Source organism: Chinchilla lanigera, unplaced genomic scaffold (genome assembly GCF_000276665.1).
Source record: "Chinchilla lanigera isolate Chin_1 unplaced genomic scaffold, ChiLan1.0 scaffold00048, whole genome shotgun sequence".
In the NCBI taxonomy this organism is placed as follows: domain Eukaryota; kingdom Metazoa; phylum Chordata; class Mammalia; order Rodentia; family Chinchillidae; genus Chinchilla; species Chinchilla lanigera.
The window spans coordinates 5,689,357-5,705,299 of NW_004955449.1; the positions used below are offsets into that span (position 1 = coordinate 5,689,357).

The following is a 15,943-nucleotide window of genomic DNA, read 5'->3' on the forward strand; positions in this document are numbered from 1 at the left end:
CCATTCAATGTTACCCTTGCAATTCAAATAAGTTATAAATAAAGGGTTCTGGTAGGTTCCTCCATTGAAAGTCTCATGATCAATTACAACTACAATTCAAGACAATTTGAAAGGGAAGGGTTTGTTCCACAGCTTCTAAAAACAAGAGCTGTCTGTCTGGATTCGGCGTTGCTTTCTCTGTTGCTAGATGTGCTGCTTCATGGCTTTCAGAAACAGATATAAACGAACTAGGGAGCTGCTGTGGAGGCAGAGTCTCCCCAGTCTTCCTCCTGTGTAACATTTACTGTCCTGTTTCGAGATCAAGGACTCATAATCTTGACTACTGTGAATTATTTAGTTAATATTTAATCTTTAGTTGATTTTATTACAGTGAAAAAGGACGCAATAAAATTTTATTTGTATAACAGAACACAAAGCGATAGTGCTCCTAATCGCTTCCGGTGGGCCTGGCCAGAGCACGGCCTTGATTTGTGATGCCCCCAAGTCAATTCCTTCCCTTCCCCATCAAAAGCAGGCTCTCCAGACGCACGCTGCTTGCAGTGATGTAGATTTTTAAAATTATACAAACATGTCATTTTTCTCACTGAACCTTAGCTCCTCACAAGTTTCATATCACTCAAGCCTTGCTGAGTCACAAGCGCCTGGAACCCAAATGCCTGATTTATATGGACTTCCTGGGCTGTGTTTACCCTTGGTCCACTCACACTAGTTTGCATGGCTTTTCATGGGGAAGGTCACGTCTGAAACATTTAACAATTGGAAATGACGCCTGGTTAACAGACTAAATTCCATCTTTTGCAGTATCTCTGGGACAAAGGCAATGGCAACAGCTTATGAGACCAAGACATAAGTGTGGAAAATACTCAGAATGATCAGTAGGGGGCAGCCTGTACTCAATGAAAATTAGATTGCAGGCCACAAAAGCTATCATCTTCATTTGTACTGAAGGTCTCAAGGCCCAAAATGACAACGGGCAATCAAAGACTGAATTTTGTGCTTTAGACAGAAGGTGGAAAAAGACTCCTCCAGGTCAACAGGTTTGGGCTGGCGCTGCAAGGGAGGAGAGGAGGGAGGAGCTCAGGGGAACTGTTACTCTGGGCGTCGGCCTTCTTTCCCTTCTTACCCCTCTTCCTTCTGCGGCCTGAGCATCCCCAACTCACAAACACCAGAGCTCTAGCCGTAGAATTTACTCTAAGCGTCTTACCTCCAGGCAGCTCTCTGGCCGTGAAGGTTTTTTGTTGTTGTTCGGGATGTTTGAGTTTTTTCCAAGCCCCACTCTGGCAAACACCTAACTGTCCTCTAATTTGCCCGTTAATTCTTATGCGCCAGTGTCATTTATTCTCAACCACTGCCCCATTAAGCAAGTGCTGCTTTGAATTTCCTTTTACAGCTGTGAAACGGAGGCACAAAAATGCTATACAGTGACCAAGACTAAAGCCAGATGAGAATGTAGTTCTGTGCGACTCCAGAGCTCAGGCTACTCACTGCCACAATCAGCTGCCTTTCAGAGAGAAAGGTATGAGGAGGAAAGACGAATGTGGGGAAGAAGGCAGCAAAGAGGGGCACTTCGGAAAGCACATCTACGTGGGAGACTGACAGGCAGAACAAGGCGGAACACTCCCGGAGGATGGCATGAGATGGGGAATCAAGAGCCATGGTGCAAGGCGTGGCCTTGGGGAGCACCTCGTCTTAGGAGGCCGAAGGGAAGGACAGAAGCAGGACTTACTGATATTTATGAGGGTAGAACCCGGCGGGGGGGAGGGGGAGTTCATGATTCCAGGAAGACAGCTATAATGAGCCAGACAGGGTGTTTCCCCAAACCCTGAGGATGACTTGAGAGGAACTTTCCAGAAGAAGCTAAATAAATGAACTTCCTGAATGAAAGAGGAATTTCCAGGGGGCCAGTGGTACCTCCTGAGAGAGGGTGGGACTCCAGGGGCAATGCCTGCCTCCCAGGGTGTGGGTCCCTCTTTAATTCAGCAGCACACAGGCTCCAGGCTGAGCCCTCCTGTACCATGAGCAGCAGAATCTGGCTGTGTGTGTACAGCCCCAGGGCACCCAGTGACAGTCATCTGATTGTGAGACTAACAGACTCTCCCTTGGCAAGGCTGTAGGACAGATGATGGTCAGAGAAAGCTACTAGTTAAAGCAGGCTTTCAATGAAATTCCACCAAGTTTTCCCTTAAAACATGTTTCTTATCCTGTGAAGTGTTCTATTATTCTCTCCGGAGCCTGCATACAGCGTGGGGCTGAGCTGCTCTGGGGCGTGGATGCAATTTATTAAAATGAGTCACTTCTTCCCTAGAGTGTAAAGATACAGTAGTCTGAAGATACAGTAGAGAAAAACAAACAGGATGGAAGCCTAAGAGTCAGGGATGATCTGCTTTGAAATAAACCTAAACTTATTCGAGGGTGGAATATTTTCTTTCAATCATAGGGAGACAGAGCAATTTCGCCTGTCTGTGAAAGAAAGGTTAAGTGGTGCAGGGTATCAACAAGTAGTGGCCTGAGGTTACACAGGGAGAGTTCTACATCATTTTCCACCCGTTCAGATGATCAGATGTCAGCTACTGTGATTTCAGCTTTTTAAGCAAAGAAAGGACTTGCTGACACAATCTGAAGCGCTGCCTGGTAGTCACATCCTCAGGAAAGACCCTAGACCAGCAATTTTCAAATATTTAGGTCTCAGGACCACTTCATATTCTTAAAACTCTTTGAGGATAAGAGCATTTGCTCATGTGGATCCTATTTATTAGTACTTACTATAGTTAAAGATTTTTTTAGAAAAAATTAGAAGACATTTATCAGTTTAAAATAAGAACGTATCAGGAAATATTTTTATGAAAGACAATTATATTTCTCCAAAATAACAGTGAAAAAATTGATGAGAAGATTGGCATTGTTTCACATTGGTACAAATCTCTTTAATGTCTGGCTTAATGCGAAAGAGCTGGAGTCTCACAACTGCATGTATTCACTCAGTTTGTTGCCAGACGTTGATTTGGTTGAAGTACTTTACAAAAATCCAGTATCAAACATACAGGTATTTGGAAAGCGGAGGAGCACCCTAATACCTTTTTTTGGATGGTTGTGGGTGGGTATTCCTCTTTGATACTGTACCAAAAACTGACAAGTCAGAAACTATTCAGGGTGAATTCCAATGTAGAATCTAAAATTATATCAATATAGTTCATATTTCACTGCATTAAAATCCATTGGCCTGTCCTATTGTTTGAATACATATTTTGCTCACATGTGATTTTAGACTGCCATGCACACTAATCATTTAGAAAATAATGGTTCACTAACTTAACGATATGCTTTTCTATACAATAAAAATCTCATGAGAAAAGTCTAAGTACTGAAAACACGTCAAGCTCTCACTGATAGTCATAAGTTTTCCAAACATTTATTATTTGCTTGAAAGCTTAAGTTTTATCAAGGGCAAATAATGTCAGTTGCTTTTCTTTAAACAACTGGACAAACTTGCTCTGCATTTTCATGAAAATGCCCGCAGAGTACGGTTGGAATAACACAGGTTGTCAGCCATTCTTTTAAGTAAAAATGGATTTCAATGGGGAAAAAAGCAGTTTGTTTAGCTCATAATACAAAGAACTAAATGCACAGGATTGTTCTTGAGACACTGTGAGGTATATTATGATGCTACCATTGTCTATGTCTACTGCCCACTTTGTCACACAAAAAGCATTTAAATGTCTATGTAAGAATAGAGATTTACTAGAATTAAATACTTTTTACTCTTTCGTCAAGGGCATTTTCAAATGAAACTAACCTTTTTTTTTCTCCCTGCAAGTGTGTGGCAATGAACAACTACTAGTACAATATAGTACTGTTGCCAGCAATTTTCTCACTTTCAGCTTTGCGTTCTCAATGTGAATTTTCACACAGTGACAAAAGCAAAGGATACATCAGTACCATTATGAAAACAGTTTTGACTTTGCAAACCTTCTGAAAAAGTCTTGATGATCACCACAGATTTCAAGACCACACCTTCAGAACTGCTGATTTGGAGAAATTATTTCCACACGTTGTTTTAGGAAATGCCAATGAGGCATATTATTAACAATAGTGACACCAGTCAAGATAAGCTACTTCTGGGGTGATAACAAAGTTTTTAAATCTCAGAGGTGCGGTGGAAGACTTTCTTTTACATACTACACTACATGTTATTATGGGCGGGGTGGGGGGTCCTGAGTCATGCAGGGTCTTGAGCTGATGGAGCAGCCTTTATCTTTGTTACCAACCAGTGTATAGAGGGAAAGTGAAATCTCTATAGAGGGTCTCACAGCAGCAATGAGCCCAGAACTGGTGTAAGCCAACTGTTTACAGCCTACTAGTCGCATGGCCCCACTCTATCACAAGAAGGGAAAGATGTGGGGGTGCTTACAAGTACAATCTTAGATGTGTCTGAGGATAGAAAGTTGGCACAATTTGATGGCCAGGCAGGGAGATGGACCCTAGAACTATGATTTTCACCTTTAAGCTACATTGCCCATAATAATGTTTTCTCCAGTAGAGGGAAAAAATGAGAAAAACAAACATTTTCATAATGATAAATTTAAATAATTATGTCTTTTCTCTTTTGCTTTTGTTAAAATGTCTTTTGCTAATTAATGATGATAAATTTCCAAAGAAAAACAAAGTATTAGCAATATTCTTTTTTTTTTTTCCCCCAGTACTGGGGATTGAACCCAGGGCCTTTGCACTGAGCTACATCTCCAGCCCTTTATTTTTTTGAGACATGATCTCACTAATTTGCTAAGTTGGCCTGGCTGGGTTCAAACTTACAATCCTCCTGTGTCAGCCTCCAAGAGTGTTGGGGTTAAGGATTGTGCCACCATGCCCGGCTGTATAACAACCTTAAATTAGCTCTTCTTTATAATTATTTTGTCAAATTTAACTGACAAAAAATTAAAAATCAGTGAGCACTAGTTTTGGGTTTGTGTATTTAGACACAAGGCTTCAACTCAACCAAATTTTGATTATGTGCCAGGTACCATTCTAAGCTCTATCAGGCACTGTACCAGACAGTTTCATGTACTTTATTTTATTGAGACCTATGCCATAATGTATCCTTGTAAGAAGATTAAAGCATGCATTTTCCTTTACCCTACAGAAAAGACCTGGACCATGGCTGGGCTCCAAAAGGCAGCTAAAGCACTCATGGTAGTGGATACCAGTTATTCTCTGCAAAAAGTTACCACAAACCACATACAAGCTTGTCAGTAAGGTTCTTTGCACACTTGATCATCATGCTTTTCTCTGTCAGGAATCTTTGACAAGGTGTGATGTTTTCTTCAGGTTAAAGACCAAGAAAACAAGTTGATTTTGCCAGCCGGGCCCTGTTACTCAGCCAAGGATGCTTTCTTGGACATGTACAGGACCTACTGGCAAAGGGCCCACACTTCTGAGCCAAACAGCAGCTTAGTTAAAGGGGATACAAGGTTTAGACATAAGCAAGCTGTTGGGAGCTCAACACAACAGTATTTATTAGCCTCCCTGAGAGAAATGTTGGATGTGCAGAAGAAACGCTCATTGTGAACAGGTGCTGAAGGATAGTACTTTAACAAAAATTGAGCCTTGGGAAATAGAAAATGTTTAAAACAATACTGAATACCAAGAATATGCCTATTGTTTTAAGAAGATACCTTAATTTTTTAACAAAAGGAAGGAGAGAGGAATAGGGTAAAGAAGAGCAAAGAAAGGAGAAACCCCTCCAAGAGCTTATATATTTTTGTAGCATATATTTAAATCATAAGTCTATTATGTCTTGGTTAGTCCCCCTGCAAAAAAAAGTGTAACAATAACTGTGTATGTCTTCTCACTGACCAAATAAATATCAACTTTGCAAACAACCAAGAGGCAATGTGGAAATAGAAATTCTCTCCTCATTTTTAAACTCCTGAGTCTTAAAAATGGTGAAGAAGAGTTTGTGAATATAAAAGTCATTTTAGAAAGACTCATGAAACCAGTCCAAGAAAACGATCTCCAAAGCTCACCTAAGATACAGAGTCAGAGTCTGAGGCATGCATTCCAATCCAACGTTCATAAATCCTGGACCCTCTTTGAAAATGGCCACTCAAGCTCAGTGCCATTCAATAGGGGACCACAGAGATTTTCGACAGCCCTCCAGGAACAATCTTGGGAACAGCCTTCAGAAGGTGGCTCCCATACTTTATTGCCAATGACACCTTGAAACATCTATATTCCATGATTAAGAAGCAAACTGCTTTTAGAAGGTTCAGTTATGATGAAGAAGGTAGAGAATGTGTGTATCCGGCAACCAGAACACACCATAAGTTATCACTGAGGGCTGGAGCAGCAGCTCCTCCAGGCAGGAGAGTAAGGAGGCCAGAACCACCAAGGACCCATGAGGCCAGGCAGCAAGCAGTACAGTTTACATCACGCACTCAGACAGGGGGCTTTTGGGAGGAGACTGGAGCGCAGGGGCTGACATGATGTGAGGAGGGGCTCTGGCTGGAAGAGGCAGGTCTATCCCCCTCCCTGGTTCTTCCCCTGTCTGTTCCTGGCCACCATGATGGGAGCAGCTTTCGTGCTTCCCACACCCTTTCTGCCTTGGACTGAAACCTCTGAAAACCAGGAGCTCAAGTAACTCTTTCCTCCCTTAGTCTGTAGGTGTCAGGTACCGTGTCTCGGCAATGAGAACGTGACCAAGGCATATAGCTGTGAAGGGGAAAGGCAAGAGCTACAGCTCTCTGAAAGGGGATCACAGCAGAGGGAAAGGCTCTTATTAAAACCTCTGCTGACTCATAAGCATGTCTGGTAGTGGCCAAATCCCCACATTATAGAGGCAACTACAATAAGCTAGCTGTGCCAGGAATACATAAAAATACTCTGACCAATAGAAGGAGAAAGAGGCTCTGGACATATACAAAAAGCTATTGGTGTCAACTTGGAAAACAGTATATAATCAATTTCTAAACAGTGACCATATTTATAGGCCCAGCATCAGTTCTACAAACCTCACTGTAAAATTATCCTTTTCCTAGATGCTTTCTACATTGATGCTAAGTATGTGAACAACCACACAGAAGTATACGCTTCAACCTTTAAAGCTAGTCCACCTACAAAAACACCTGAGATGACAGTCATGTGACTTTTAGTAATACAACTCCCTGAGCTCTGTTGGCTCACTGAAAAGTCAGGCTTCATACACATGGGAAAGCTCAAGTGAGTAGAGGAGACTCACTGACTTCTACTACAGCAATGTCTTTCTAGGATGAAGCTTCTAGAAGCCGAGGATAGTTACCCTTCCTTTAATTAATGTTTATGACTCTGACAGCATCCCTAATTCCCACTAAGCAAAGAGGAACCAATAAAAAGGCAATGAGTTATAAAAGGCTTACTAGCTCTAACGTCAAGTGCACGACAGGGCAAGGCCACAGCGGCATACCTGTCTAATCTAAGAGTGAATCACTGGACTTTCCTTGGTAAAATTGAGCTTTAATTCACTCCCACTCTCCATGGCCTTGAAAAACTAACAAACTCACTGTGCATCAATTTTCTCAAGTTGAGGAAAAAAGGGCGAATGCTCTATTTTTCTCTATTATCTATTATGTAAGTGTGTGATGTGACTACCAGGATGAAAGGGCTACTCAAGAAGAAAATAAAATGCAAAATATGCCCTACTGTGGTATCTGGCATGCTGCAGATAATCAGTCTTTAGTGTTGATTACACGAATAAAGAAGGCTCCTTATATGGGACAGAGGAGATCCTTCTGGCATCATCATCACCAAGGATCTTTAAATGCTTCCAAGAGGTTGCTGAGTGTGTGTAGTGCAAAGAGTAAGGGAACCACAAACTGTGGATATCTGTACGTCATCTGCTGTGCTTAAGGGAGTCTTGACAGGGACTATCCACTACTGAGAGTCAGACGATAAACACCATATTAAGGCCTTGTAGCTGTAGAAATCATGAAAAACAGCTTTTTGTTGGCCAAATAGGCCACTGCTGTTGGATGCTGGAAGGAGCGCACTTGGGGAAACTGGAACTCAGGTTCTAGGCCACAGACTTCTAAATGCTTTTCAGCAGCCACTTGCATTTGTAATGTAGCAGATCACCAGTCTCATCAAAGTTGACACAGTATTGTGCTCCATCATAATCTACAATCCCATCTGCAAAGGAACTGATCCATTTATTCCTTCACTTTAAACTTAGTGGTATATCATCAAGATAAATGTACTTGGCTTTCCATGGACTGGCTGTGTTGTCCTCAGTTTGTATGTTGAAATTCTGATGCCCGATGTAATAGTATTAGGAGGAGAAGCTTCTGGAAGCAGACCTTCTGAATGGAATCTGTGGCCTTATCCAGGAGTCCCAGAGAGCCGCCTTGTTCCTTCCACCATGTGCGGGCACAGGGTGAAGGTGCTGTCTGTGAGAAAGTGGGCTCTCACCACGCACAGAATCTGTTGGTGCCTTGATCTTGCACCACCCCCCTTCCAGAACCGTGAGAAACAGATTCCTGTTGTTTCTAAGCTACCCAGTCTCTGGCATTTGTGACAGCAGGGCAGTTGGACTAAGGCTTGGCTCTGTACTCTCTGTGTCCAGTGAGAAGAGAGAGGCAGGTCGCCACACCATTAGCATATAATATGGCAATTTGTGGGAAACTCAGACACTGAATACAGAAAGAGTAGTCAAAAACCTTGAGAGAACAAAATAAGGCTACACAGCCCTACATTTGGGCAAAATAGGGTACATTCTAGTCCCAGACAGGCTTTTGGTAAAAACAAAGATGAGAAGGAAAAAACTGCATGTGCTTGAATAATGGTGAGAAGGTGTCTGCAGCTAAAGTTTATGAGTCTATTAGAAGTGCACGACAGAGTAGGAGAGGTGGGTCTGTCATGCTGTCTACAACCCTGAAGTAGTTTGGGCTCGGGCAACTTAACTTAATCAGCAGGAAGACAAGCACAACTGTTTAGTATAAGGAAGGTTTAGGAGGTTATCTTATCAGACTGGGCAAATGCAGAGAGGACTCAGTTTAAGCACGCCAGCAATATTAAAGAGGTGGGACAAGGAGCAAAGGAACAAGGCAAAGAAGAGTTCACAGGAAAGCTTCCTACCTTCCACGACTACTGCTTGGAAGGTTCAAGGAGAAAGAACAAGAGTACGAGATCATGTCTTCAGCTGGGAACATTTTGCATGCTGGGCTCTTTCCTCAATCACAAAATGAGGATAAGCAAAAAGTAATCAAATTGGAATTGGAGTTGTTAGGAGGATTAAATAACAAATTAAAAAAACTAGTACTTTTTGTGACTAGAAATGTACAATTATGAATCCAAGGGAAATCTGGGGCAAAAGAGAAACATTTGGTAGTTATTGGCACATGGGTTATGACTGGAAGGATATAAGCTCCATCATCTAGAGAAATGTGCAGTACCTTGTAATTTGGGTTGAAAACTCTAGTGGACCCAATACATAGAGCAGGAGGCATTAAGATGGAGGACAGTGAGACAACCTGGCAGTGAGACAAGGATTGACTCAAACAGATGCGAATCTTGAGAAAATGACGTCATAGTAAAATTAAGCAATAAATAGCCAAAAGTACCAAGTCTGCCCAGAGGCCAGCAGGGTGGAAGGCAGACTGAGCAGATTTAGCACCCGGGAGGTCATGAACACTCTCAACAAAAGCAATTACAGTGGAGAAGGCAAGAACACAGTTCACTTAGGAATGTTACATTTCCGAGACATATTTGACAGGAGATAACCCTTTAACTGGGAAATTCACTCTATAGGGATGAAACACTGAGACTTTTCTCTCTCCTAGGAACTACAAATAAAATTTTTCTTCTCATTTAATCTGGACAACGAAGGGACTTGGAAACCAGACAGAGAGCAAATTACTACCACTGGGATTCACTGCTGCATTTTTCTCATAAAGGAAAGAACGCTGAGTTGTTTGGGAAAAGTGAAGGGACAGTGGAAACAAAATACAAAATGGCACAAACACGGAGGACTTTCTGTAGTAATAAGAGAAGTTGTGCTAGCCTAGTGCTGCCAGGAAAACAGAGATGAGTGCCTTGGAGACTACACCCACCTGCCAGGGCCATTAACGACATGTTTGCGAGCACTTTATGACATAACCACTCTTACCTTCCTTTTGATATCAGTGAACTGGGAAAACATTAAGGACCAATAAAATGACAGCTCCAGGATGTAATAGTAGTGAAGGTCAGTGGTGAGAGGCTGAGGATGTAAGGGAAAAAAAGAACCATTAATAGTTAATAAGGAACCCAATTTACATACCAAACATCTCAAACGCAGTGCTGAAAAGTAGCACAATACTCTGCTGTACCAATGTAGTTCCTGCACCATTCTTTGTACAGATAATGGAGCGTTCAAGGATGCCTCTAATTCACAGCTTGGCAGCATTCTTTTCATTTCCATCTCAAACCCACAAAGCATTAATCAGCTTGAACATTTAGGATCCAATTCATTATCCAGTGTAACAGTAGCATTTATGGTTGTTTGACATGAGTATCTGCAGAATTCCTTACCCAACCTGAAAACATTTCTGTTGCATGCACAGTAAGTATAACCCTGGACAACTGCTGAAAATACAGGGATGAGGAAGGCAGTAATAAAACTGGAGCACTATATGGGTCACTGAGGTACAAATTAGAAAGCCTTCTTGTCATAAGAAATGTTCAGTACATTGCAAATATAAAAAGAACTACTCTAAATTATTTATTAAAAGATCAGAGGGACACAAAAGCTGTGAAGACATAGCAGACTAGGCACCTAGCCAGGAAATTTGGGATCAAGGCCCAGCTCCACAGCTTTGTAGGTATAAAACTGGCCCTTCATTTACTAACTCTAACTTCCTCAGTAGTTCAGAGAGACAAGACTATTTATTTTCCACATCAATCCATAAAAACAAAAGAGGAGAGGAATGGATAAAAAAATGTGATGTTTATATACAGTGGAGTACTATTCTGCCACAGAGAAGGACAAACTTGAGTCAATTGTAGGAAAATGGATACACCCTGAAACCACGATGCTAAGTGAAATAAATTAGACACAAAAGCTTAAATAGCACATAGTTTCTCTTATATGAGAAGCCCAAAGTATAAGTAAATAAGTTAAAAAATAACAGATAATAAGAAGATCGATCTTTTGCAAAAGGGAAGGGGACCGAGAGATGGAGGGCAGGCGGCAGGAGGTGAAAAAAGAATGAAGATGTGTTATGCACACGTACCAACTCCCCACAAGGAATGTGATTACCATGGACGACTGCAAATAGATATTAATAAAAAAGATTTTCAAAATACCAAAATAGCTTTTAAATATATTTGATGAGTTATTTTTAACTACTGTATTACATTACAACAAAAATGTCTTAGTTTACCAGAATGAATAAAAAAAACTTTGGGGCTGGGGATTTAGCTCAGCGGCAAAGCGCCTGCCTGGCAAGCGCAAGGTCGTGAGTTCGGTTCCTGGAACCAGAGAAAAACCAAAAAAAAAACCAAACAAACAAACAAAAAAAACAAACAAAAAAAACTTCGAGGGTCTCCATGCAAACACGCCCGTACCTCTGTGCACATGGTATGTTATAAACAGTAGCTACAACTCTGACGCTATGTCCTGATACCAACAGCAGTATCATGAATGCAAAGCTGGCAATCACTTAACTAGCTACTCTAAGCGCAAGCGTTAAGGAAGACAACTGCCCCACTCAGATTTTTTACAACAGAGTGAATGATGGGGTAGGACACTAACCAGCAGTCATAAGCTCTGTGTGATAATGAACATTACTTTGACCCGACCAAAATTCATATGTTGAAGCCCGATGTCCAGTGCGATGAAATTTGGAGGTGAGGTCTTTGGGAAGTAATTAGGCCCTGAGAGTGGAGATCTCATGTGTAGGGCATGATTTCTCCTTTTGGCAGCCTGCATTAAGCTCTCAGCCTAGTGTCAGTGTTCTCGCCAATCTCAGCATCACCCTGGAGAGAAGATATTCCCCTCTGCACTGCCCTTTTAAAACCTGAAGGCATTAGTAACAAAGGACAGGTATTCAGGGCAGATGCTGGCAATGATAAAGTCTAGGCACAGAGCCTGGGCTTCAACACCCTTTGAGCAAAGGTCGAGTTGAGACTGTCCTATGGCCAGTATTATAGCCTGGGGAAATGTCCCAGAGGAGTTAAGAAGACAACGTAGAGCACACTACAAACTGCAGTTTACAGGAGCGCATCTTATTCTAATCAGCGCATTCACAGATTACTCTGCAATTGACAGAGCTTACTCACGTCTTAACTTCTTTGATTCTCGTAAAAACTCTATAAAATCAGTACTTTCACTCGAGATCTAGATTACACAGTTGACAGGAAGTTGCTAGTAGTTAATTCAGCTAGCGAGGCCCACGGCAACACGTTAGGGCTCCTCCTGCCCAACTTGTGCTCTGTGCCACGGGCTGCGCAAGGACCAACTGAGTGCAACCTTATGTTATTTTAATCTTAAAATGCAAGATGTATATAACACCATTACATAGGCAACAAATGCAATGTCCATGCTAGGGAACAGAGGGTCTACTACTTTCTTAAGCTAAAGATCTGTTCAGTTATTTGTGTGAGTTATATGCTGAGGATGCAATAAACATGTTTCATGCGCATTTCAAAGAGTTTGTAAGGCTTGGGATTGATTCTGAACTGCAATCCACTGTATAGGTTCACGTGGACAAGATTACGTGCCAGGTGCTGCAACTACATATACAGTAATTACATGCTTCTTAACTCCCCTCTGCAGGCAGGAAGCCATTATTTTTTTGGTAATATGTGGCATTTGTCCAGGATGACCACTGTTCTCACAAGAGACCATGAAGTTGCTCTAGATTTTGACCACTTTATGCTTTATTATTCAGCATTCAGTGATGATAACATCAGTGAAAGACGATCTCTATCTAAGTCCCTGCATACTGTATCTTTCCTTCCAAACTGATGATATTTGCTACTTTTAAACATAATTGTATCTGCCAGACCCTCAAACTTTCATGTTCAATCCATGGTGCTGCCTGTGAAATGGTCCAGAGCATACTTTGGTCCATGGCATTAGCAAATTTTTTCCTCAGAAATAAGCAATTTCTCAGCTCCAGTTGTAAATGTTAAAGTTATTGGGACTATATTATGTTTAAGAAGAACAATAGCAATTACATTTCACATAGCATCTGTCTCAGTGTCTTTCATGTTGCAGAATTCAGCTCATAAATGCAGTACATTATAGCAGCTGCCACGCCTACACTCAAGTTAGAGTCTCTGGAAGCTTTTAATATCCCTTATAAATAGAAATTAAGAGATATATGGATTGCACTACTCCGTATACCATTACAGAATTCAGAGAGCCTTAAATGACAATGTTCCGAGTATTTACGGGAGTGAAATAGCAGGTGGGCTTGAGAATCACAACTATATAAAATAAATGATTGGTTTCAACCTTGCTTCATTCCCTGCCAGACACCCCCAGAACACTTAGTTGTCTCTACCCATGTCATGTTGCTTATTTACATTTTTTCCTAATCTGAATAAATCATTTTGATGGAAATAGAGTTCCATTTCAATGTGTCTTCAGCCTTGAACTTGCCCAAGGAGGACCCAATGCCAGACCCTAACTTCAGAGGCAACTGTGTGTGAAATAGAGACAATATAGAGCGTGTTGCTTCCATGAAGTGCTCATCAGAGAGCCCAAACGCATCTGGAAAGATAACCCCAAACTCAAAATATCCAAATTGACTATTCTAATGCATGTCTTCTCCACTTTGTCACCAAAACACCTAGTTGTGTTTGCTTCTCCCCATATCATAGCCCAACTGAACTAGACTTTCTCAGCTAGAAATTCAAGAAAAACCCCAGCTCCAATCCATATATATTCATGGATAGGTGCAAAGGCATACCTACGGTCAAGGACCTAAAATCTTCCTTTTTAAGGATACGATTTCATCTCATTTTCAGTGGTTCCATTCATGTGTAATGGTTTCTTTCTGCACTGAAGGAAATGGAGCTTGATTTACATATTTAAAGGCTGCTCCTAAGCTATAAGGGAATCAAACTCAGCATGCCCTCTCCAGCTCAACCCCTGAGTTCCCCCACTTGCTGTGGGGCAGGTCTGTGCTGCCACCGAACCTGGGGACTTCCCTCAGGAAGTAGAAGCAGGTTGGCTGCTGTGAACAAGAAGCATACACCTGTTGAATTGATTGCATCCTATTTTCCAGCAAATGTACTCTCCAAGTTTCTTTTCTCTATTAAGACATCATGCTTTGATTTTGAACTTAACTAAGAACACATCAACTATTGTCCCCACTAGGTTATGTCCAGAATCTATGAAAAGGCAAGTGGCTGTTACAACCTGTTGGGCCCTTCCTGAAACCATGTCCTTGATGTAAGAAAGCTACTTTACACTGTAAAAACCCAGAAGAGAAGGATTTCTCACCTGATAGGGGTAGTTGTACCAGCAGTGTCTTGTATTCCATAGCCAGGGGGTCTGAAAAAAAGAACAAAGAATATGTTTTACATGTTTTGGAACATTAATAATATGATAAGAGATGTTTATGACAGGCCGTTGGGATTTCAATAATTTACCTGTGTGAGAATTGAAGGACTGAAAATAACTAGATATAGGACATTAAGCAACTAGTATCTCTCCGAGTAATACTATAAATGCTAATCTTCTAAGCACACTGGACTGAATGTGTCCAAAGGGGCATTACCCATACCTTGACCAGGGTTCAGAAGGTGTGCTTCTGATTTCTCTAGGACAGCTCAGACTAGCCCTCAACAACACACTCCTCCTGTGGTTAAGGGCTTTTACGACAGAACAATCATTTCTAATTTAATGGCAATTACTTACCTTCCACAATTGTATAATAAGAACATCTAAGTGTATACCACAGAGATTCCAAACATTTGTAATAACCAGAGATGGCTTGGTATGAATTTAAACAGACAGCAGGACCATCCAGTAATATAAGTACTAACTTTCTTGTATTTTCATATTAATTTTATCATTCTTTTGCATTCTTCATCGAGAGCCCCCAGAACTTTCTGGTATACACATATATTTAATATACATCTGCATATTTCTTATATATAACCTTCTAACATCCACATCAGCCCTGTACCACAGGAATTAGGATGACTATTAGTTCTAAGGAGTTGACATTTGCTGAGTTCTCCCGATGTCTGATACACTTTTAAAGGATCTTTTACTTTTACAGGTTTAACCCACTTCATTCTTACAATAAAAAGAAGTACTTGTCTTAGTATCTAGATAAGTATATGCAGCCTACTGGTTTGCAAATAACTTGCCAAGTTAAACAGCTCAGCAATGCTGCGATTGCAAATCAAATGCAGACTGTGAGCCCCCCCACCGCTGAAATGCAGCCACTGCACGCCCTGTGTGGAGTCTGGTACAACTGGACTGCACCTTCACACAGGGAGCCAGACAGAAGGGAAAAGCCATCCAGTGCCCTAAAGCTAAAAATGTTCAGGATATCCACATCTCCTCTTCCCTCAAGCACTGCCTGTTTTCTCCCTTTTTGAGATCCCCACCCCCCAGCTCTGGTCCTGAGTTTTGCCACTAGCTATCGGTTCAACCCTGCCTGGACCATGTAACCTTGCTGCACTTAACTTTCTGAGTTTCTGAATTATCTGCCTGTCTCCTCCATTTCTCTCATCTGTACCACTCATGTTCATTACTGACCTCAGCGAATATAAGGATCCACTGAGATAGGGCACATCACGATACTTTGGAAGCCTGAGAAGTTTAATATATTACAGTATTTTTGTAGTCATATACACCATATAAGCCCATTGAAGGAGATACAGATAATAAATAATTTAAATTCTCATCAACATGAGCATTTTGATGTATAGCTATTTTTAGCCTTTCCCCTATGTGATATAGACATAAACATAG

At 41.3% G+C, this 15,943-nt stretch overlaps 1 protein-coding gene across 2 annotated transcripts in view; it reads right to left on the bottom strand.

Annotated features, from left to right (window-relative positions):
• Positions 1-15,943, bottom strand: part of Cers6 (ceramide synthase 6) — a 283,700-nt gene that overhangs the window by 52,679 nt on the left and 215,078 nt on the right. For both annotated transcript variants that reach the window (XM_013518781.1, XM_005393276.2), the window contains exons 5-6: positions 14,459-14,509; positions 10,133-10,225 (exon numbers count right to left, since the gene is read on the bottom strand). In XM_013518781.1, the coding sequence (XP_013374235.1) occupies positions 10,133-10,225; positions 14,459-14,509 (144 nt within the window). The remainder of the gene's footprint in view (positions 1-10,132; positions 10,226-14,458; positions 14,510-15,943) is intronic.